General features: G+C 39.9%; 1 protein-coding gene and 1 long non-coding RNA gene across 5 annotated transcripts in view; one reads left to right on the plus strand and one right to left on the minus strand.

Annotated features, from left to right (window-relative positions):
• LOC309664555 overlaps window positions 1-25,820 on the plus strand; it is a 402,660-nt gene that overhangs the window by 178,664 nt on the left and 198,176 nt on the right. The gene's annotated exons all lie outside the window — the stretch shown is intronic.
• The window catches only part of HSD17B3 (hydroxysteroid 17-beta dehydrogenase 3), an 86,809-nt gene that overhangs the window by 11,120 nt on the left and 49,869 nt on the right, over window positions 1-25,820 (minus strand). For all 4 annotated transcript variants that reach the window (XM_082469889.1, XM_082469890.1, XM_082469891.1 and 1 more), the window contains 8 exons: window positions 24,383-24,458; window positions 22,488-22,595; window positions 21,404-21,471; window positions 20,108-20,143; window positions 17,183-17,217; window positions 16,020-16,101; window positions 15,321-15,386; window positions 11,960-12,109 (listed from right to left, as the gene is read on the minus strand). In XM_082469889.1, the coding sequence (XP_082326015.1) occupies window positions 11,960-12,109; window positions 15,321-15,386; window positions 16,020-16,101; window positions 17,183-17,217; window positions 20,108-20,143; window positions 21,404-21,471; window positions 22,488-22,595; window positions 24,383-24,458 (621 nt within the window). The remainder of the gene's footprint in view (window positions 1-11,959; window positions 12,110-15,320; window positions 15,387-16,019; window positions 16,102-17,182; window positions 17,218-20,107; window positions 20,144-21,403; window positions 21,472-22,487; window positions 22,596-24,382; window positions 24,459-25,820) is intronic.

Here is a 25,820-nt window from a genome sequence, read left to right on the forward strand (position 1 = left end):
GACACCCTGGGCCTCAGCCCTGAACACAAGCAAGCCAACACCATTTCCAGGACCCATGGGCCCTGCAGCCAAAGACGCCAAGACCTGGTTCTGCCCACCAGTGGGATGTCACTAGCCCTAGAACTCAGTCTTACCTACCAGCAGACAGACACAATTTCCAAGAACATGACAGCCCCACAGCCTGACATGTCAGGACCTAGCCCACCCATCAGCAGACTAACACCAGCTCTGAGACACCTTGGGCCTCACAGCTGCCCTGGGATCAGGCTCCACTCACCAGAGGGTTGACACCAGCTTTGGGACACCACAGACTCAGCAGCCAGCCATGTGAGGAACCAGCCCCACCCTCTAGTAGGCCAACACTAGATTTGGGATCCCAAGCCCTGTAACCAGCCACCCTGAAGTCTGATCCACACACCAGTGAGGCAGCACTAGCCCCAGGACACCCTGGGGCTCCACAGCCAGCCACCTAAAGACCCAGTCCCACCCACCAGTGGCCAGTAGCCTCCGCAAAAGACAGAACTGGAGGCCAACCTAGCCTACCAGACCACCCACAGTAATCAGCCCGCCATGACAGAAGAGCCTGCACAGTCCACATGGGGGCACTCCTAGAGCATATAGCTCTGTTGACCAGAGGGGAGTACACTTCTGGGATACATAGGACATCTCCCACAAAAGACCACTTCTCCAAGATCAGGAAATGTAACCATCCTACCAGATACATAGAAATAAAAACAGTAAATTAGGCACAATAAGGCAACAGAGGAATATGTTCCAAATGAAGGAACAAGATAAAACCCCAGAAAAAGAACTAAGTGAAGTGGAGATAAGCAATCTATCTGATAAAGAGTTCAAGGTAATGATCAGAAAGATGCTCAAAGAACTCAGGAGAAGAATGGTGTAAGATGAACGGAGTGAGAAGTTAGAAGTTTTTTTAAAAAAAGTTAGAAAATATAAAGAACCAAACAGCGCTAAAGAATACAATGACTGTAATAAAAATACAGTAGAAGGAATCAGTAGATTAGATGATACATAAAAATGTATCAGCAAACTGGATGACATAGTAGTGGAAATTACTGAAGCTTAACAGAAAATAGAAAAAAGAATTTTTAAAAATGAGAACAGTTCAAGAGACCTCTGTGACATCAAGAATACTAACATTAGCATCACAAGGGTCACAGCAGGAGAAGAGAAAGAGAAGGGAACAGAGAAGATATTTGAAGACATCATAAGAGCTGAAAACTTCCCTAACCTGGGAAAGGAAACAGATATCCAGGTCCAGGAAGCACAGAGAGCCTCAAACATGATCAACACAAAGAAGACCACACCAAGACACATTGTAGTTAAAATAGTAAAAATAAAGAGAGAATATTAAAAGCCACAAAGGAAAAGCAACAGTTACATAGAAGGGGACTCCCAAAAGACTAACAGCTGACTTTTCAGCAGAAACTCTGCAGGCCAGAAGAGAGTGGCACAGTGTATTGAAAGTGAAGAAAGGGAAAAACCTACAATGAAGAATACTCTACCTGGCAAGGTTTTCATTCAGATTTGAAGGTGAGAAAAAAGGTTTTACAGACAAGCAAAAGCTAAGAGTTCAGCACCATGAAACCAGCTTTACAAGAACTGTTAAAGGGACTTCTTCCCTAGGCAGAAAAGAAAAGGCCACAAATAGAAATATGAAAAGTACGAAAGGAAAAAAATCTCATCAGTAAAGTCAAACATACAGTAAAGGTAGTAAATAAACCACATATAAAGCTAGGAGGAAGGTTAAAAAACAAAAGTAGTAAAATCATCTATATCCACAATAAGCAGTTAAGGGATAAACAGAACAAAAAGATGCAAATTATAATGTCAAAAACAGTAAATATGAAGGGTGGGGAGTAAAAATACAGGATTGTTAAAATGTGTTCAAACTTAATAGATCATTAACTTAAAACAATCATGTATATATAGAGATTGCTATATATAAACCTCATGGTAACAACAAACCAAAAACCTATAATAGATATGTTTACACAAAAGGAAAAGGAATCAAAATATAACACTAAAGATAGTCATCAAATCAAAGGAAAGCAAGAAAAAGAAGTAGAAAGGAACAAAAAAGAACTACAAAAACAACTCAATTACAATTAACAAAATGGCAAAAAGAACATACATATCAATAATTACTGTAAATGTAAATGGATTAAACGCTCCAATCAAAACACATAGAGTGGCTGAATGGATATAAAAACAAACCCAGTATATATGCTGCCTACAAGAGACTCATTTCAGATCTAAAGACACATACAGGGAATTCCTTGGTGGGCCAGTGGTTAGGACTCAGCACTTTCACTGCCATGGGCCTAGGTTCAATCCCTGGTTGGGGAACTAGGATCCCACAAGCCACGCAGTGCAGAAAAATTAATTAATTAATTAATTAAAGACACATACAGACTGAAAGTGAGGGAATGAAAAAAGATATTCCATGCAAATGGAAATCAAAAGAAAGCCAGGGTACAAAACATACATCAGAAAAAATACACAACGTTGTAAAACAACTATACCCCAATTTAAAAAAAAGAAAAAATACACTTTAAAACAGAGACTGTAATAAGAGAAAAAGTAGGACATTATATAATAATCAAGGGATCAATCTAAGAAGAAGATATAACTATTGTAAATACATGTGCACCTTACATAGGATAACATACGTACATAAATATTAACAGACATAAAGCAGAAATTGACAGTAACACAATAATAGTAGGGGAACTTAACAACACACTTACATCAATGGACAGGCCATCCAGACAGAAAATCAATAAGGAAACACAGGCCTTAAATGATACAGTAGGACAGATGAATTTAATAGGTATATATAGAACATTCCCTCCCAAAGCAGCAAAATACACATTCTTTTCAACTGCACATGGAACATTCTTCAGGATAGATTACATGCTAGGCCACAAAACAAGTCTCAGGAAATTTAAGAAGACTGAAGTCATAGTAAGCATATTTTCCAACCACAACTCTATAAGACTAGTTATCAACAAGAAAAAAACTGCAAAAAACACAAACAAGTGGAGGCTAAACAATATGCCACTAAACAACCAGTGGGTCACTGAAGAAATCAAAAACTGCCTGGAGACAAATGTACACAAAAACAGAATGACGCATAATCTACGGGACACAACAAAAACAGTTCTAAGGGTGAAGTTTATAGTGATACAAGCCTACCCCAGGAAACAAGAAAAATCTCAAATAAACAATCTAACCTTACACCTAAGGAACTGAAAAAAGAGAACAACCAAAATCCAAAGTTAGTATAATGAAAGAAATGATAAAGATCAGAGCAGACATAAATGAAATAGAGACTAAAAAAATTAAAATAACAACAGAAAAGATCAATGAAAGTAAGATCTGTTTCTTTCAAAAGATAAACAAAATTGATAAACCTTTAACCACACTCATCAAGAAAATAAGAGAGAGAACCCAAATCAATAAAATCAGAAATGAAAGAGGAAAAGTTACAACCAACACCTCAGAAATACAAAGGATCATAAGATATTACTATGAACAATTATATGCCAATAAAATTAACAACCAAGAAGAATTGGACAAATTACTAGAAATGTACAATCTCCCAAGACTGAACCAGGAAGAAATAGAAAATGTAAACAGACCAATTTTCATAATGAAGTTGAATCAGTAATCAAAAAATTCCCAACATCTCCCAAAGCAATAGAAATAAAAGCAAAAATAAATAAATGGGACCTAATCAAATTTATAAGGTTTTGCACAGCAAAGGAAACCATAAACAAAACAAAAAGACAAAGACAACCTATGAACTGGGAGAAAATATTTGCAAACAATGCAACCAATAAGGGCTTGATTTCCAAAATACACAAACAGCTCATATAACTCAATAACAAAAAAAACAGCCCAATCAAAAAATAGGCAGAAGACCTAAATAGACATTTCTCCAAAGAAGACATACAGATGGCCAAAGATGCTCAACATCACTAATTATTAGAGAAATGCAAATCAAAACTACAATGAGGTATCACCTCACACCAATCAGAATGGCCATCATTAAAAAGTCTACAAATAATAAATACTGGACAGGGTGTGGAGAAAAGGGAACCCTCCTACACAGTTGGTAGGAATGTAAATTGGTGCAGCCACTATGGAAAACAGTATGGATGGTCTTTAAAAAACTAAAAATAGAGTTACCCTATGATCCAGCAATTCCACTCATGGGCATATATCTGGAGAAAACTTTAATTTGAAAAGATACATACATCCCAATGTTCATAGTTATCACTACTTATAATAGCCAAGATATGGAAGCACCTAAATGTCTATTGACAGATGAATAGGTAAAGAGGATGTGGTATATATGTGTGTGTGTGTGTGTGTGTGTGTGTGTATAACTCAGCCAAAAAAAAAGAAATAATGCCATCTGCAGCAACATGAATGGACCTACAGATTATCCTACTAAGAGAAGTAAGTCAGACAGAGAACGACAAATACCATATGATATCACTTATATGTGGAATCTTAAAAAAATGGAAAAAATGAACTTATTTACAAAATAAAATAGACTCACAGATGTAGAAAACAAACTTATGGTTACCAAAGGGGATAGCAAGGGGGAGGGAGATAAATTAGGAGTTTGGGATTAGCAGATACAAACTACTATACATAAAATAGATAAATAATAAGGTCCTACTGTATAGCACAGGGAACTATATTCAATATCTTGTGATAAACCATAATGGAGAAGACTATGAAAAAGAATATATATATGTATATATACATATATATATATATATATATATATATATATATATATATATAAAACTGAATACATATGTATAAAACTGAATCACTTTGCTGTATACCAGAAATTAACACAACATTGTAAATCAACTATACTTCAATAAAAATTTTTTTTTAATTAAAAAATAAAAACTCCCAATAAACAAAGGTCCAGGACAAGATGGCTTCACAAGTGAATTCTACCAAACATTTAGAGAATTAACACCTATCCTTCTCCAACTATTCCAAAAAAATTTCAGAGGAAGGAGCACTTCCAAACTCATTCTGAGGCCAGCATCACTCTGACACCAAAACCCGACAAAGATATCACACAAAAAAAGAAAATTACAGGCTAATATCACTGATGAACATAGATGCAAAATGTCTCAACAAAATATTAGCAAATTCAACAATACATTAAAAAGATTATACAATCATGATCAAGTGGGATTTATCCTGGGGATGCTAGGATGGTTCAATATCCACAAATCAATCAATGTGATATACCATATTAACAAATTCAAGAATAAAAATCATATAATCGTCTCAATAGATGTGGAAAAGGCTTTTGACAAAATTTAACATCCATTTATGATAAAACCTCTCAACAAAGTGGGTATAAAGGGAACATACCTCAACATAATAAAGGCCATATATGACAAGCCCACAGCTAACATCATACTCAATGAGGAAAAGCTGAAAGCGTTTCCTATAAGGTCAGAACAAGAAAAGGATGCGCATTCTCATCACATATTATTCAACATATTAGTGGAAGTCCTAGCCACAGCAATCAGATAAGAAAAAGAATCAAAAGGAATCCAAGTTGGAAAGGATGAAGTAAAACTATCACTGTTTGCAGATGACATGATACTATACATAGCAAATTCTAAAGAGATCCAAGCAAACCACTAGAACTCACCAATGAATTCAGTAAAGTTTCAGGATACAAAATTAATATACAGAAACCTGTTGTATTTCTATACACTAGCAACAAACTATCAGAAAGATAAATTAGGAAAACAATCCCATTTACCATCACATCAAAAAAATAAATAAAATACCTTTTAACTAAGGTATTTCTGTACTCAGAAAACTACAGGACACTGATGAAAGAAATTGAAGATGACACAAAGAGATGGAAAGATATAACATGCTCATGGATTGGAAGAATTAATATTGTTAAAATGACCATACTACCCAAACAATCTACAGATTCAATGCAATCTCTATCAAAATACCAATGGAATTTTTTCAAAGAAGTAGAACAAATAATTCTAAAATTTTCATGGAAACACAAAAGATCTTGAATAGCCAAAACAATTTTGAAAAAGAAGAACAAAGATAGAAGTATCATGCTACCTAATTTCAAACTATACTATAAAGCTACTATAATCAAAACAGCATGGTACTGTCACAAAAACAGACACATAGATCAATGGAACAGAATAGAGAACTGAGAAATGAACTGACACTTATATGTGCAATAAATCTACAACAAAGGAGAAAAGAATATACAATGAGGAAAAGACAGCCTCTTCAATAAATGGAGTTGGGAAAACTGGACAGCTACATGAAAAGAATCAAACTGGACTACTTTCTCACACCACGCACAAAATTAAATTCAAAGTGGATTAAAGACTTAAATGTAAGACTTGAAACCATAAAATTTCTAGGAGAAAATATAGGCAATATGCTCTTTGACATCAGTCTTAATCATATTTTTGCATATATCTCCTTAGGCAAGGGAAACAAAAGCAAAACTAAACAAATGGGACTACATCAAACTAAAAAGTTTTGCACAGCTAAGGAAACTATCAACAAAGCAAAAAGGTCACCTACTGAATGGGAGAAGATAGTTCCAAAAGACTTATCTGTTAAGGGGTTGACATCCAAAATACACAAAGAACACATACAACTTGACATCAAAGAAACAAACAACTTGATTTAAAAATGGGCAGAAGCCAGGACATGGAAACAACCTAAATGCCTCAACAGAGGAATGGATAAAGAAGATGTGGTACATATATACAATGGAATATTACTCAGCCATATAAAAGAATGAAATAATGCCATTTGCAGTGACCTGGATGGACCTAGAGATTGTCATACTGAGTGAAGTCAGTCAGAGAAAGATAAAGATCATAGGATATCCCTTATATGTGGAATCTAAAGAAATGGTACAAATGAACCTATTTACAAAACAGAAGTTGAGTCACAGGCATAAAAAAAAAACTTGTGGTTACCAGGGGGGATAATAAGGGGAGGAATAAATTGGGAGGTTGGAAATTTACACACTACTATATATAGAATAGATAACTAATGAGAGCCTACTGAATAGCACAGGGAACCCTAATCAGTACTCTGTAATGACCTATATGGGAATAGGATCTAAAAAAGAGTGGATATATGTGTGTGTATAACTGACTCACTTTGCTGTACAACAGAAACTAACACAACATTGTAAACAGCTATACTCCAAAAAAAATTAATTAATAAAAAATAAAAATTTTTAAATTAAAAAGAAAAAAATGGGCAGAGGATTCAAATAGACATTTTCCCAAAGAAGACATATAGATGTCCAACAGGCACATGAAAAGATGCTCAACATCACCAATCATCAGGGAAATGCAAATCAAAACCACAATGAGATAGCACCTCACACTTGTCAGAATGACTATTATGAAAAAAACAAGTAACAAGAGCTGACAAGGATGTGGAGAAAAGGGAACATGCTATAGAAAACAGTATGGAGAGTCCTGAAAAAATTAAAAATAGAACTACCAAACCATCCAGCCATTCCATTCCTAGGTATTTATCTAAAGAAAATGAAAACACTAATTTGAAAAGATATATGCACCCTTATGTTCATTGCAGTACCATTTACAGTAATCAAGATATGGTAGCAACCCAAGTGCTCATCAATAGATGAATGGATAAAGAAGATGTGATATATATATAATGTAATTTATAATTAATTGTAATAATTTGTATAGTAATAATTAGTATATGTAATAATTTATATATAATATATATAATATTACCCAGCCATAAAAAAGAATGAAATTTTGCTATTTGTGGCAACATAGGTGGACCTAAAGGGTATTATGCTAAGTAAAATAAGTCAGACAGGAAGACATATACTGTATGATTTCACTTATGTGTGGAATCTAAAAAACAAAACAAATGAACAAACATAACAAAACATAAACATAGATCCAGAGAACAAACAAGTGGTTGCCAGAGGGGAGGATGGTGGGGGGAGGAGAGAAATAGAGGAGGGAGATTAAGAGGTACAAACTTACAGTTGCAAAATAATTGAGTCACAGGCATGAAATGTACAGTGTGGGGAATATAGTCCATAATTATGTAATATCTTTGCATGGGTGAGAAATCAAATTTAGACTTATCATGGTGATCAGGTTAAAATGTACAGAAGTATCTCATCACTATGTTGTGTAACAGGAACTAACATAAAATTGTAAGTCAATTATTCTTCAAAAACAAACAAACACATAGCAAAAGAGATCAGATTTGTGGTTACCAAAGATGAGGGTACGGCATGGGTCATTGGGGGAGTGGGAAGTGAATGAAGGCAGTCAAAAGGTACAAACTTCCAGTTAAAAGATAAAAAGGTACTAGGGAAGCAGTGTACAACATGATAAATATAGTTAACACTGTTGTATGTTATATATGAAAGTTGTTAAGAGAGTAAATCCTAAGAGGTCTCATCAAATGAAAAAAAATTTTTTATTTCCTTAATTTTGTATCCATATGAGATGATGAATGTTCACCAAACTTATTGTGGTCATCATTTCATGTAAGTCAAATCATTTTGATGTACACCTTAAACTTATAGAATGCTGTATGTCAGTTATATCTCAATAAAGCTGGAAGAAAAAAATTCTTTTAAAGAGTTAATGAATGGAAATGAGTCATAGCAAGGTGTAAATTATTATCATGGAGTATTTGCTTTGAAAAGGAGGGGAAGCCTCAAGTTGAGGCACAAATGCCTATTGCTTTTCAGGCAAGAGGCACAGGCCTTGGAAGGTTCTTGCCCTCAAATTACACTTGTGTCCTATAAGGCAGGTCCAGGCCCCCAGAAGTAATCATTTTGTCCACAGTGTGATCCGGTTAATCCAACATTCCTCAATCTACCTACAAAACAACAGAAGTTCACCTAGAGGAAAACTTGAGCCTTGTGGGCAGCTTGAACCTTCAGATTTTTGCAGTCCTCTGAGGTATCCCAAAGCAGGAAACTAAAGATGGTTTCTGGGAACCAAAGTAGAGCTCTTCATCCACTGGCCAAGTCTATGAATCAATGCAACATCTTCTTCAAGAACTTCATTTTTCTCCCAGACAGAGCTTTTTTTATTTCACAGCAAAATCAAGCCCTTCCATTAGCTTTGTCTTGAACTGAATGTTTTGGCTTACTGAAGTCAGCCATAAATAAAATAAACTGAAATCCCAGGTCCCCAGAAAATGTTCTAAAAGGCCCCCTCTCCCATCCCCATCTTTATCTACCTTCTCCCAACCTGGAGATGCCACGTAGAAGGAAACAGAAAAGGTTTGGCATCAGACAAAAGTGGACTTAAACCCTTGCATCACCTTTACCAGTCAGGTGGTCTTGGGCCCTCTGATCCATCTGAGCTTCATCTGATCTGATCCAGCTCTGAGCTTTGGTTTCCTCAATGTAAAAGGGGAGCCAAATGTCCTGTCTCACAAGATGTTTAGGAGAATTAAATGAGGTAACTATGAAGCCCCAAGTTCCACACGGATTCTTAGGTAGAGGCTCCAGTCCCACCTCAACTGCTGCCCCAAAACTCCTTGAGGGTAGAGAGCATCCTGTCTTTGCCTCACCTCTTTGAAATGGAAGACTTGCTTGTTTACTGGTTGATTCTACTTGATTACCCATAACTTTAGATTCAACGATCTTTCTAAACCCTGGCAAATTCAAAATTGGTTTTAATGGTTTTAATGATTTATGTGTTTTCCTTTGTTTTCTCTTTTGCTTCACCAGGCACAAAGACTTTTTCCTACTGTTTTTGGCATCTGTTTACCAGTAGAGATTAGAATTTGTTACATAAGAAATCAAAGAGAAAAGAAAAAAAAAATTCAACTTTTGACATCTAGAATTGGATTACAGTGTGTATGTAGCAAGACAATAGTCTTGCAAGCCATGCTATTGTCTCAAGAAAACATTTTCTAAATGCTAATGGATTCCATTTAAAACATCAGTATCCTGGAGGACTAAAAGTTCTGCTAAGGGGAGGAGAGGATGTCTTATCCACTGGAGCTACCTAAATCCCTCTGAGATGAACAGGATGTGACCTGGGAAAGCATACAAAAAGCCTGTACTTTTTCTGCCCTGGATATGGTGGGAGGTACAAGAGAGAAAGAGGAAGACGTGGCCAGATGTGTGTCCTCTGATGTGTGTCCTCTGAGCTTACGCAGGAGGGCTGGGGGCCTGGGGTGAAGGATAGGAAAGTGTGATAAATAAGTAATGGTAGCAGAGGAGGGTTTATCGCCTCCAGTCTGCTGGAGTGCTGCCACAGAATATTATCTCAGCGTGGCGAGGTAAGTGCTGAGATTTGGTTTTCCAGCATCCCTCAGGTTCAAATTGGTGCTGATGTAGAGTAGAGAGCCAGAGGGCCTCTGTGAACCAAAGCTGCAGATGGACAGCTGGCCTCTGGCTGGATGAGGAAGGTAGCAGAGATTCAGGCATGTTCAGCCATCAGTAGCTGGGGAATGCATTGGCCTAGCCAAAAGGACAGAAGGAGTCAGCCCCACAACCCCACAGACATAAACCAGCAAGGTGAGCAACCATCAGATTGATTAGGGACACCAGCCACACACACTTAAGGACCAGCAGGAGATCATAGGGACTCTTTCCCCAGTGTCATTTTAGTGAGAGAGGCCAGAAGAAGGGACACTCAGGCAAGACTGAACATTTTTCTCTAAATAATGGACAGCATATTTCCTAAATGGACAGTTTAGATTATCAGATCAAACTAAGTTTAAACTCATTAGACATTCCACTAATTTGTTTTCGTGCCATGCAGCAAGTAGTGGTCTGAAGAAAAACCAGATCAGCAATAGGCAAGATAAAGATCTTATATTCTTTCTGCTTGTCCACTTGGCACTGTGTGTTCAAATGGTGATTCTGCACATTGTTGAGATCCTACAGTAAAAGTAGCAAGTAATCAGCTAAGGCAATTCAGTATCTCTTGCCAGAGTCTCAGTACTGAGTCCCAGGAGACAGCTGAATGCTTTGGGAGGATTTAGTGCATTGACCCATGAATCTCTCTAGCATCAGAGAGAGAAAGAGAGAAATAAAGAAGCCTAATTCCCATGGTAGAAAAACATATGAGGCAGAGGAGAAAGTTGACACATGAAGGGAAAGTAAAGATCTGTCTAAAATTCTTTGGTGACGCTGGAAACAGAACTACCCTGACACTGTTTGTCTGTTTTCAGTATTAGTGTGAAACTCAAGTCCACCTTTGTTTCATGTTTGTGTTTTTTCCTAAAAGCAGCCCAGGGATGGTAAGAACTCCTCGTGCCATATACTTCAGACTTTATTTCCACGTTTGATGAAGCCCGTGGTATACAGGAACCAGACTGTACTTTCTCATGAGAGCCAATTGTGAGCTCTCCTCCTGAATTCATGTGCAGTGACCACACACTGGTAGCTTAACATCAGTCATGGAAATCAGCAAACGCTACAAATCAAGGTGTTTTGTTTTATTTTTGGTTTTTTCCTGCATAGTTAAACATTTACTGGCACAGAGGGCCAAGGACATCGACAGCCCCTACAGGGAAGCACCCTGTGTTTTGGCCTGACCTTCACAAAGCTCTGGGAGCCGCCTTACTTTCTGAGGGCAGAGGTGAGGCAGCCAAGGGTGAGATTTGCCAACTTCAGAGTTATCTATAGGCTGGGCACCCAGTGCTTCAGCTTCTCCTTCCCCTTGCTAGATACGCCTTTTCACAGGCTGGACTACCCTCAGCAGCATACCTCTGGCATCACTATCCTTGCGTGACAGAGAACGGCTGAAAGCTCCAACAGCAAGGAAGAGCTGGCTAAGCCCTGCTAGGGCGCCCTGCTAAGGCCCCCTGCTTGTCTGTCCTCCCTTGCTTCAAGAAAGGAGAAGTTATCAATTACCAAGATTTCATGGGCGAGGCAGCCACAGGTTTCGTCTCCAATCGTGACATAATTCAGTGATTCTTTAACAAACTCATCAGCAGTCTTGGTTATCATGTTGGTATTTAGATACTTTGTCATTGGGGTTGAAACAGCATAAGGGGTGAGCACCTACAATAGGAAATAAAGACCGTAACACAGGAGCAATCTGCCCAGCCCTGAGAAACTAATACCCATTTTACCATCCCTTCATGTTCCAACTCTGTTCCCCCCCTAAAAAGTCTCAGGATACTATATGATAAGAGAACAGTTAAAGGTATAGAATGAGCACAGAGCTGGGAATCAGAAAGGCCAGTTTCTGGCTTAACGTGGCAACTAACTCAAGATGAGGCCTTAGCCACACAACACCAAGTGGTTCAAATGCACACAGGGTGAATGAGGAGCTCTGTCTTAGAGCACGTTCCCCAACTTAGAAAGTGAAAATGCAGGACACCCAGTTATATTTGAAGACAAACAATGGAAAAATTTTCAGTTTAATTATATCCCAAGTATTGCATGGGATGTACTTATTCTCAAAAGATTATTTGTTATCTGAAATTCAAATTTAACTGGATGTCCTGTGTTTTATCTGGCAACCCTATCACAGAAGTTTATTTCTAACACATATAACCAAATTGGAGCACTTTCAAGTACTTTAGATTCCCACTTTCACACTTCGGTTAGGAGCCAGGAGTGGCACATACCTCATAATCTTTCCTGTCATGGTAAGAAAAATAAACAACAGAAGACTGTACCCTGAAAACCCAATACCATGTTTCCACTGGTGGTCTCACCACCTTGTGGCCTGGCATGAGGCTTCATAATGGGGTTTCTTACTTTATTCCCAGACACAGAGACCTTGGCATCTTTAGGGAAAAAAAAATATCCATGCTTGTTTTCTTTTTCTTCACATCACCTTTGAAATTTTTGTCACATCACTTTTGTTTTCCTCATCACACTTGAAATTACGTTGTTTCATAATTTAATCCAATGTATGTCAGTCAATTCGATTCAATTGGTTCTCATGGAAATGAATGCAGTTATTAATTTGCATAACATTTTTCTTCCAAAGATCTCAAAGTGTATTCTTAGAAAAATATAAGAAGCTTGCATTTTCAAACACAGTTTTCAGATAGGGAAATAATAAAAAGTGTTTCCATTCTTACAGTGAGTTTTGGTTGACAAAACACCTTTATGTATAAAACAAGGGCTCAATAAATATTGGTTAAATTTGCATACTTATTTATTCATTAGATCGTCACAGTAACCCAGAGAAGCAGCTATTATAAACCCCTTTTTACAGATGGGGAAACAAGCTCACAGAGTTTAAGCAGGCTGTCCAAAACACTCAGATAATAAATGGCAGCAGCACTGGGATTTGAAAATCAAACCCAAGAGTACAGTACATACTTCGTCAGGAATTTTACAAATATTTACTGAGCACCAATTACATGCGTGTTTGGAGAGACCAGTTGGTTTTCAGAATGTCACAGTGTCTTTTCCAGGACTTGGAGCAGCTCCGAGGCTTCTGCATGAGGGAAGGGGCTCCCTCCCCCTTCCTCACCTCCTCCCACACCTTCTGCCCCGCAGAACCCACTAACTTAGCAGCTACAGCATCTCTGGCCCACAATTATCAAGATCAAGATGATGCTAAGACTTGATACTCAACACTAATATTTAGTGTTGTTCACCAAATATTTCTAGTTCTTCTTTCTTCCAGACACATGATAGAATTGCACTTCCTGGGTCCCTATGGTTGGGTGGGACCATGTGACCAGACCTGACCAATGAGTATGAGCAAAAGTGACATGTGACTTTTCTGAGCCAGAGCCCTTAATTATCTTTATTCTTTTTTTTTTTTTTTTTGGCTCCATTGGGTCTTTGTTGCTGTGCACAGGCTTTCGCTAGTTGCAGCGAACGGGGGCTATTCTTCATTGCAGTGCACGGGCTTCTCATTGTGGTGGCTTCTCTTTGTTGTGGAGCATGGGCTGTAGGTGCGTGGGCTTCAGTGGTTGCAGCATGCGGGCTTCAGTAGTTGTGGCTCGTGGGCTCTAAAGTACAGGCTCAGTAGTTGTCAGAGCCCCTAATTATCAAAGCAAGTCTCTTGAACTCCTACCACTTTTTCTTTGACATGTCAACTGACAATATCCAAGATGGCGGCTGCTCCATCAGCCTGGGTCCCTGCGTCACTACAGTGAGCTAATCCCCTCTGACAGTTCACAGTGAATGTGTAGCATGAATGAGAAATAAATCTTTGTGGTTTTAAGCCAATGAGATTTTAGGGATTATTTTTTACTGCAGAAAACTTAACATATATAAGGTAGAGCTGTTGCAAAAGGAATCCGTCCTCAGCTGGGAGTTGGAGAATGGATAGAAGGGAATAATCTCTGATAGGTGAGACTTTAGTTCAGCAGGGCAGAGAATGGGACTGTAGTCTAGTGACAAGTCTGTTACAATCACTCACTACAACTGGGAAGATGATGTTATTTACAAAGCTCCTACTATTAACTCATATCTGCCTGTTGAATAAGCTTCATGCTATAGCTGGTTAATTTATACTGGGATACTCTCACCTGGGTATTTTAATTGAAAATCAGTATGTGCAGCAGTAATTTTAAAAATCTAACTGAGTGTGCCCTTCTCATTCCTAATAGTATGTCATCGAACTTCTTCCCAAACAATTAACCGTAAACTGTTTATTCCAGGTTCCAGAAACCACTTAGAGTTAATTGTGTTGCTGAAGGAAGCACATCATATTGCTCAGCCTACAGACAGCAGTGACAACCCAGCTTTGTTTACAGTTAGGACAAGGTCAGCTCCGTGACCACTCTGTCATTGTAGGGGAAATGGAGAGCAGAGCATCTCTTCCCCAAGTGCTCAAGAACCAGAGTGTGGAGATCTCTGTGTTCCATCACAGGTGAACAGCCCCCAAGCGAAGCACCCTCTCCCCTCTTCCAACATTGACCAAGTGCCCAGTTTTCTTTTGTTCCTTCTCCACAATTCCTCCCACATGAGCCTGTCTCCTCTATCTAGGTCGGAGAGTAAAGGATGCTTAGACAAGACCCTATTTCTGTCCTGATGCAGCATTGGGTAGCAAGCATTTCTGAGCACTCACTCATCCCACCCCATTTCCTTCTCCAGCACCCAGGGCATGGTGAGGGCAGCAGCAGGCAGAACCACGGTGGCTCCGCTGCCACCTCTATGGTCATAGGGATTCACATGGTGTCATCCAGACCCTCTCTCCTGGTCACACATGCACAACCTGTCCTGCAGGAAGCAGTGGCCCAGGCTCCATGGGGATCCAGAGTTCCCATTCCCAAGGACTCAGAACTGTTGACCTCACCTGGATAATGATTCCTTTCTCTTTATATTCTGCTTGCAGTGCCTTGGAAAATGTGCACACAAAAGCCTGGAGCAAGAAGGAGAAACACCTAAGGACTTGATTCTCTGTCAGAGCCAATTCACTCAGATTTCAAAGGACACCACAGGGAGCTTATCTTCTTCACCTTAAAATGCAGCAGTTTGTCTTGATGGGAGTTAGAACTTCATTTCTTGGTCTGGGAAGAGCTCCCGCAATGAGAAGGAACATACGTTTTGTAATAAATACATACCTAGGGCCACTGCATATAGATACCCTACCCGGGGGAAGCTCTGCCTTGTCTAGAGCACCCAAAGTTCCAAAGATTTGTTTTATGGCTAGGGCAAGAGGACACCTGGTGAGGCCTCTGGGATGGAAGGAAACTACAATGTTACTTGCTGGCCAGAGGAGCGCAGGGCTCCCAGGCAAGGAAGTGAGTGGGAGCTGGAATTCCATGCAGGCTGCGCTTGCCCGGCTGTGCTGCTGCGAGGCTTCATCAGCCCAGGGGCAGCATCTTTTTCTAATTTGTACCCAGATACTGGCTGACTCGCTCCTCCCTGTACCCAGAAGAGTGCCTCTAGGCAAATCAGTCCATCGCCTTGCCAGATGATCCAAAGGAAAATGCTAAATGGGAAAAACAAAAGGAAGAAGGAGAAGGAGGCTTGGACTACATCTGTCACTCACCTTAGAAGCCGAATATGTGGAGTACAGAGGCCAGGGAAAGAGGGCCACCCCAGAAGATATGTTCAAGATGAGACCTTTCCGCCTAAAAGGCAAGAAACAAAGTTTCAATATTTTTGCTGCCTGATTACACCTCGAGAAGGAAGAAAATAAAGGGGCTCATGTGAATTCTGGGAAACTTCCACCCTCTCTAGGTTTCCATGTGTGCTAAGTGTTCTGCTTCCAAGAACTGTCAGTGGAACTTCACCTCAATCATGAACTACACCACACAGTGATGCCACTCGGCGGTCAGTTGACTTCAAGAGCTTGTGACTGGAAACAGGGGCTCTGCTACAGCAAAGATCCACCACCAAAATGCAGAGAACCAACTCAGCTCAGACAAGACTCAAGGGGGAAGTGATCCTTCTCTCTCAAATGTGACCATATGAGCTCAAGTTCCCTTCTGACTCATAAAGATGACCCACAACAGGACAGATGTCATATGCAGAATCCTGTCTTGGGTGGAATTTGACAGTCCATCATCTGCTCACACAGGCACTCCTACACAAGTCTCTGGGGTTCTTACTTACCCTTTTGAAATTCAATATCCTTAATCCTTCCCAACTAGATGGATTCAATCCAGAAAAATCAAGAAACTGAAAATTGGAATACAAGGCCAAGCCCCTTCTTTCTCTAGGGAAGATAAAACTATTAACCATTTTCTTTTAGTGAATACCACCTGAGAAAAACCAGCTCCCAAATGGGCATTGTAATAGGGTGATTTAAAACATGGAATAAATAGAGACACTGATGGGGTGGTGATTTTTACCCCAAAACTGGAGTATTCATTCTGACAAGAGCTGAAATGCATAATAACAAAGAGATGATCTTGGTCTCAGGCCAACTTCTGAAGTGTCTTTTACACTCACTGTGAGTTAATTTTTTTAACACAAACACAGTCTGCTGAAACTGCTGTTCTCTTCCTCCCTCCAGTATATGCTACATTTGACCTGCAAATATGCTTATCTGCTTGCAAACCTGGCCTGGTCCAACCATAATCTCCATGTCCTTTCATCATAGTTTTATCATTTGTTAAAGCAGCAGCAGATGAACCATATCCCCCTGGTCCCCAAGTCAGCTGATTGCCAGGCCAGGCAGACCATGGCTTTTCCAAGGAAAGACCTTACCTTGATTCCATGTGTTTCAGAATCAGCTGTGTCATCTATAAGAGAAGGGCAAAGTTAAGCCCTGACAAAGGAACTATGTAGCAATGTGCCGTGGGGACTTAGGAAGTAGGTGTTGGAGGAAACGAGAAAGAGCTTCATCTTCTCAGATGGCCTTGAAAATCTGCTGACACTCACTGGAGGTAATTCTGACAACACTAGAGTCTGGCTGGAACCCATAAAAGGCAACTTAGACAAATGGCAAACAGTTCAGAGGCCTCTGGTTTCTTCTTCATAAAACTGAAGTCTTCCTGGAAAATGAAGGGAGTGAAAAACTATGGAAATTGGCTTATGTCTGTGGGACCAACACTGAGGTTCCCCAGATACCCTTCATTCTGGGAGAGAGGCAAAAGTAGTTTAGCCATTACAAAACTCACACAAGAGTTAGAATTAGGGGACTGTCAGGAAACCTAACAAGTGCCCATGAGTGTCTCACATACAAGGTATGAGATGGAGAAGGACATCTCTTCAATTCAACAGCAGCCTCATTGGCAGCCTGCAGGTGGTCTGTGAAGTAGCTCCCTAGACACAACATGTCTGCTGGCCTGTTGGAATTACCACAGCATTGAAAAATCCCTTCCCCACCCCAACCTACTGTCCCTGGAAGAAGTCTTCCCTGCCAGTTCTGGAGCTTAAGTATTTCATTAAGAAAGATTTTCATGTCATAATTTCAAGGCATCCATTTTAAGAATTAAGAAAGAGGCAAACCCATGGACTGAAATGTTATTGAAAGTACAATTGAGTGGAATCAGGCCCTGTCTTGGGAGCAGGTTTGAGACAGAGAGGATCCAAACAGATGGAGAGAGGCAGAGAAATAGAGGACACTGGGGACCAGAAGACAATTTTGCCTAATTTTTCATGCTGTCTGGGGCCCTGTATTTCCTAGGAAGGCCCCTAAGCTCATCCCTGGGAGCCTCCAGATAATGTTTTCACTGCTCTGGAGAAGCAGCAGGGGTGGGAGTGGTGAGGGCTTCCTAGACTGGACTACCTTCTGAAACCCTGGATTTTGAGGGAGGTGAGAGAAGGATGAGGACTAGATCATGTCAACACCCTTTCCTTGCTTCTCCCAACTTCATTAAGGATATAATTGGAGCATTGTTGGACAGCATTTCTCAGTCTCCCAAAAGCCTGACTGGGTGAATGATCCCAATCAGAGACACAACACTGGACTTTGTGGGTCCCTGTCTCAAAGGTTCCAGTATTTAGTCTCTTATCCCATGTTCCCTTTGCCCTCAAACTCATTCTCCCATCTCTGCCTTTGATAGAGAACTCTAGTGTTTCCAGATGGTTCCTTTGGAATAATTAAGTGATACTAGTCATGCTTCCAACCAGCGTGGCCAACTTGGGCATTGCAGACTTAGAAGCTAAACTTCAATTTGTTTTCTTTGTTACTTAAGGAAGTTAGTGTCTACCAAGATATAAAATAATTTTTTTGAAAATCAAAGCATTTCTCTGCTAAAAGAGTCAGAGGGTTGTCAAATACATTTGGGAAACCCTGTGATCAAATGGACCAAGAATGAAAGATCAATGTATCCATTAATGTGAAAGATTTTAGTGGTAAGGCTGCAGACAACAGTGGAACATATAAAACCTTCAATTACATCAGCTGGGGATTTTAAAAAGCCATTGATTGCTCAGCATAAAAAGAATGTATGTACCAATAAAAACTGAGCAGGAAACTATAAAATACCAGTATACTTACAAAAAAAAAAAAAAAAAACCAATGGTGAAAATAATTTTTTTCAGCTCAACTGCAGCCACATGAAAAAAAATTTTTTTGGTCTGTTCAGCATCCATCCCCCCTTTTTATGTTGATAGGAACCTATTTTCCTCTGGGAAACCAGTTCTCCCCGCCAGTCCATGCTGTGAAGACGAGACAGCCCCCTGCTGCTCCCCAATAAGGGTCCCAGTTCCATGAAATCAGTCATACCTGATTCATTGCTGAAGTTCCATTGGACCAGCCAGAGTGGTTATGAGGGCTGCCAGGCACAGCTGTGAATTTTGTGTACCGAGCAAGGTGCCCAGCTGTGGGGGTGAGTGTGGGCTGAAAGCCCAGGGTTCACTCACAAGCCATTTAGAGGGCTCTCATCATTCAGAGGGAAGGGAAATATTGTGTTCACACAAAAACATCATCTACTCACCAAGCATGGGGCTATGTCCACTCTAAAGCAGCACCTTTCTCCAAATTGTCTGCCCAGACAATTTGTCTCCCTTTTTCTTATTCACACAAAGACACAGCATAGGATAGCTTTGTGGTACTCATGCCTATAAATGCGTATGCAGTTAATTCTAATAAAAGGATCTGAGTGCTGAATGGCACCTGACACATCAATTAGTTCAATACTCTTTTAATAGCAGATGAAGAATCTGAAGTTCAAAGGGGCTAAATAGCATGCCCAGTGCTGTCCAATTAACTAGTAACTGATCTGGGATCAGAATACATATGAACTTGAACTTCACTTCAACAAATAGTTTTTGAACAACAACAGTCTATAAAATCCAAGCCACACCCTCTGTCCTTTTTCCAAACTGAGTGAGCTTTCCTCTATTTACAAAGACTAAAATCACAAGAAGATAACTAATTTTTTTTAAGTTGCTTTGGAATCCTGAATAAGTTTCATCATCATCAGGCCTAATATGTTCTGACATATGACAAAACTGAATGCAGAAAAAGGATTCATATGCTAGGGAGAATGAATCCACTGTATTTTCTTGATGAAAACAGACAAGACAATTAAAAGGCTACTACATGGTCTCTCAGTTCAATTTTAAAGTACAGTTCAATTTTAAAGAATTCTGCATCTACAGGGAAGGGGCCAATTCTCCTGAGTTGCCAAATCCAACAGCTACTACATTTTAATGCACTGAGCACTTACATTGATCACATACCTTCACTACCGAGGTGATGTTACAGTGGATGAGGCTCTGTAATAAATAATCACAATCATGAATCAGCCGGATCATTTGAGAAATTCTCTTGAAAAGTATTCAGTGCTAAACAACCATGAAATGGGCAAGTGTGTCTGATTGGTTGCCTCAGCCTGCAAATTAGGCTCCTAGTTGATATTCAGAATGCACTAGAATGGGGAAACATCTGACACCCACATTATGATTCTATAAGAATGTGATCTCGAATAGAAGTCAATTAAGAGTTTCCTTGAAAATTTCGGCAGGAATACGGAAACAGTTTTTCAAAGGGAGATGGTTAATTTCCAGCTGAAGGAAGGGAGGTTAGTATATGTGGTCTAGAAGACAATAGCATAGAGATTAGAAAGGTGAATGGTTGTATAACACAAGGTATACAGGTTCCGGGCTACAGAGGGCAGTCAAAGAAACTTCTAGAATCACCCAAGACAGACAGAGAGGAAAAGAGGGTCAAACATATAGACAAGTACAAATGCAGACATAAAAAAAGAGAAGCAAGAATGGAACCTGCTTAATGGAGAGACACCAACTTGTGCCGGAAACAGGGACCGTGGAGTTAGACGTGTGGCCGGTGAGGATGTTCAGCAGGGTCCGAGCAATCTGGCATTATTTGTCCACGCAGTAGATGTGGGGCCTACACAGAACCTTACGAATACTTCGGGATTGGGGAATAGAAGCATGCTAGCCTGTTCAGAATTGTTATAACCCCACGACTTCAAAGGTCAGGGCTTGGGGAAGTGTCGAAATATAGTGCCTTCAAAGACTGTTAAATGTGTAGTAAATTTGCTCATGGCCAGCAAGGGCAGTCATGGGTCCGAGTCAAGCTGGCTGAACTCACAACAACCCCAACCACAGAGTCTGTGCGAGGGGCTTCTCTCACACTGAAAGTGGAACGAATCTTATTACCTGGGAAGACAAAGAAAGCCAAAGAGCTGGCCTTCTCCCACTGAATCCACAGCTATGAATTTGTTAGGCAGAATTACCCCCTTAGAAAGCAAAGTGCAGAGCCCCGAAAGACTGGCATAGGTAAATTTTGGTGTGTGGAGAAGAGGGAAGATGTCCTTATCCTAGAGATAGTCATGAACAGCGGTACCCTTGACTGTGTATCAAGTACTCAGGCGAAAAGAAAGGGAGACCTCCAGTCATCCACCTGGAATACAGAATACAATCCCATTACCGCCTCCCGGCCCTGGTGATTACCCAGCCAGGGGGCTCAGGGCCACGTGAGAGGAAAACATCCACAGAAGAGTATAGGCCTACCTGGATGTCATCCGGTGTGTTAAGGAAATGACGCGGGAGAAGGTTTGGAAGCATGCCGACATTGTTGACTGACCAAAAGAGGCAAAACAAAAAGATGTCAGAAGAGCCCATGGCAAATGTCTATTGAAAGCCTTAAAAATTGTCATACTCAACCCAGGAATTCTTGGGAAGTTTTCCAAGGAAACATGTACAAAAGATTTATATACAAGGTTGTTTGTTGCGACATCATTTGATAACAGTGAGGAAATTGGAGAGAAAGAAACTGTGGTCCTATAATACAATGCACATAAAATGAATCATGGTGGTGGGATGCAATGGAGTCATTCAAAACTATGACTGCTCAGAGTTTTAAAAACCTGGGAGAACACTAGTGATGTATGATTTTTTTTTAATGTTGCAAAACAGTACGTAAGTTTAATCCTGATTTTGAAAATATGTGTGTATGTATCTGGAAGGATATATACCAAGATGCTATCTCAGGCTGTCAGGACTTCAAGAAATTCATAGCTCTTTTACATGCTCATCTGTTCTTTCCAGTTTTCCTGCAACACGTTTTACACTTTTATTAGTAAAAATGTAATTATTCTAGAAATCAAAATCTTCTTTCTATGTACAATACAAACACTGTACTGTGATGTGGTTACAAAACAGATTGTCTATAAATTATCTCAGAAAAAAATTGTATCTCATTTCCCAAATGAGAAAGTCAGTCCTCAGATAACCACACTGACTCACTATTTCATGGATCAATTGCAGCGATGTTTGTTTGCTAAACTAATTCCTTTAGGCCAAAGTTTCCCTCTTCCTGCCAAATGTCAATATCAGTTCAGTGAAAGAAAAATATTTTAATACTAGGAAATATGGTTGGGAAGATTGAAATATGTAGATTTGCTACATTCCAAAGTCATATACAAATTTGTTAATCCAGTAATTCCTCTTGAAGAACTGAATTTTAATATTTGGTTTAATGCTACAGCTTACAGTCATGGGTTAAGTTTAAGCTACTATTGAATAATCAAGTATCACTAAGATAATTGTTTCACTGATTTATTACAACAAGCTTTGCATTTTGTAATTCACTTACCTAAAATTCCAATTTCTAAGTCTTTAAGTTTTTCTTTAATATACTCATAGATGTCATCTTTGGTAAAATCTGCTTGTATAATCTTCACACTACTTCCTATCGTCCACTCTGCATTAGAGACAACAGTTATTTTTTAATGAACAGGAGTCCAAATCCCCCCCTTGCCCATGTTCTCCCAATGCTCCTGTACTACCTGAACAGACACTTAAGAGAACAAGCCCATCACCTTAATTAGAAACAAGAAATAGCCTCGGATAAATGCTGGGATGTGTTAAAAGATTTGTGAATGATGGTTTCTGTGTGATTCTAAGAGTCACTACAGTGACAAGTAAAGACATTATAACAGATTTAATGCAGTGGTTCTCAAAGCAAGGTCCACAGACCACAGCATCAGCATCACTGAGAACTTGTTAGAAACACAAAATCTCAGGCTCCACCCCAGACCTACTGAACCGTGAAACCCTGGGAGTTGGCCTGGTAATCTGTTTTCACATGTGCTCGGGGTGACTGTGGTGCATGCTCAAGTTTCAGACCCCTGGACTAAGGGCTGTAAGAGCAAAGTGCAATGCCTCTGCCCAGTGAGTGTCAGGTCCTCGTCACATACACTCAGAAACCCTTTGTATTTGTCCAACACTTTAGCATTTATAAAACATATACATGCACAGTATATTTTTTAATCCTCTCAACAACCTTGTAAAGTAGGCATTTTCTCCATTTTTCAGAGGAGAAAATTAAGGCTCAGAGAAGCTTACTAGCTTGACCAAGGGCACCCAAACTCTGCTCCCTCCAAGTTCAATCCTCTTTCCACTGTTTTATGTGAACTTGCCTTGTGCAGGAGCTCTTTCTTAGATATAAAAGCAGCAGGCAGATTTCACCAGCTGCTGCCTGCTTAGCTTTGGAATTAGACCCAATATTTCTGGGGCAAGTGATCTTAAGGCAAAGTTTGGGGGCAGTTCAAAGACACTACTTGCTTTTCAAAAGGATGATAAAAAGTACACTTTAGCACTGTAAGGGAAACACTGAAGAATGTCCTAGTCCTGGGTCAAAGTTATTTCTGATATCCAGACAGAAAACAAAAGCAGAATTCACTGGTTCAAGGGCACTGAGCCTCCTCGTTGTGACTGCTCAACCCCACACCTCCCACGGCCTTCTCTTAGCCCAAATTCTCTCCAGGGAAATAAGGCTCTCCCCCAGACAGCCTGCTATGGTCTTCACGAGTCTTCATAGTTGAAGACTCATTCCTTTGAGTTAAGGAATTTATTAATTACTAAATTAGTAATTATTATTAAAATGCAAATGCCCAGAAAGGAATATGATGATCATTATTAACTAAGAACATGTCAGAGTCAATCATAATAATAAAGCTTTATAATATAAATGCTGTCTCTTGGGGTTGTATAGTGTACAACCTTCAAAACCATACATGGCAGCCCTGGATCAAATCTTTTTTTTTTAATCGAACAACTAGCAGTAAGCATTGTCCCTCACCCTACTGCAAGGAGCACAGCATAGACATAGGGAAGTGAAGTCCCAAACATAGATTCTGCTTTTGAAGGGAGTAGCAGAAGCAATCAGACAGCTGAGGCCTCTGGATGAGAGAGTCTGATTCTAGATATGGAGACACTAGACCAAAGAAGAGAGTAGACCTATTTGTGGGGTGAGTCTGCCCCTGCTTCATGCAGCCTGAAGAACCCCTGGTGAACTAAACTGAAGTGAACTAAAGCCACTTATATCCTGCACTTAACTTTGTAAACTGGGATCCCCTAAGGAGGCTGGTACCCCAGCCTCCAGACAGCAGACGTAGGGATGCTGACAGATGTCTCTATGGGCAGGACAGGAGCAGACTTGGCTGGTGGGCTCCACAAACATCTCCCTTATTTCTTGGGGTCACTCACCAATCTCCGCAGCAATGGCCTGTAGTTTTTCCGGTGTCCGGCTGATAAGCACGACATTGAGTCCCTGTCTTGCTAACTGAGGGTAGGGACGGGAAAACCAAAAAGGAGATGATAAGCAGACAGGGAAGGCTTGTTACATTAAAGGTGAGTTGGGGCATCACCCAGTTGGTCACAGTGTGATGTGCTTGCTTCTCCTGAGTTTAAATATGCAGAATGTGATAAAGGTTTCTGGGCTATGAGTAAAACAGCCACACTGGGCCAGGCTAAATGTAACATAACAGTAGTTTATTTGCATGTGTTTATTATGTGCCAGGAACTATTATTCTAAGTGCTTTTTTGTACAGATCCACAATCTGAATGCCCTCCTATCTAAAGCACCTATGATCAGAGGTGTGGTGGAATTCAGAATTTGGAGGATTTTATACTATAATTTATGTAACAGGGTCTAGAGTAGCATCCCATAACAAAAAACAATATTTCTGCAGCGACTTGTGAGCTGCCTCCTATTCACAAGAACGTTCTTCCTGTGGTTCTCTTCACTTGGGCACAGTCATGGGCCTGAGCCCTTTCTTTCTGTTTTCTGGCTCCCACCAGGACAGAAAATGGAATAGGAAACTGGAGGGTAAACAGATGCTTCCCTGAGATCAGAAGGAACTCTCTTCAGATTGGACACTGCTTTGACTCATGGGGGCTGAGCAACAGTGTGCAGAAGTGGTGTGCTTGAGCATAGCATAGGAGACAGGTAAACGCAGTGTACTGGGTGGTCATGGACAGGCCCAGACTCCTCATACCTAAAAATGCTACAGGTGAGAAAAGATAGAGCTTTGCCTGAAGACAAGTGGAAAAACCAATGTTCATTTAAACAGAGACAGACAACATTTGAGTTAGTGACAAAGGGCCCAGTTAATTGAAATCCTTCTCTATGGTTTTAATTAAATGAAACTGTTATATTTTTAAATTGTGGTAAAATACACATGACATAAAATTTACCTATATGGAATGTTTCACAATTATGGAATGTTTCACAATTTGTGTGTCATCCTCGCACAGGGCCCGTGCTAATCTTCACTGTATCGCTTCAGTTTTAGTGTATATGCTGCCAAAACAAGCACTATGCCAGATTTTAACAAGGAGTTATATTATAGAAAACACATAAGAAGCTGAATTGAAGACTTTACTCTATGGTCTCCAATAGCCAATATTCAAACCTGTGGTATCAGAATCATTCAGGAAGACATCAAAAATAAACACCAATTCCCACCACAACCATCCAATTAAGAATCTCTGGAGTTGAAGCCTCAGCATTTACATCTTTTTCTATTTTGATTTATTAAATTATACTATTAAATACACAAGCACATTCTCACTGTAAAAGGTGTCACTAAGCCACTCCCATGGTTCCATTTCCCCACCACCGCTAGGCTCCCGCTGTCTTTAG

Source organism: Balaenoptera physalus (assembly GCF_965194825.1).
Source record: "Balaenoptera physalus genome assembly, chromosome: 7".
Taxonomy (NCBI): Eukaryota; Metazoa; Chordata; class Mammalia; order Artiodactyla; family Balaenopteridae; genus Balaenoptera; species Balaenoptera physalus.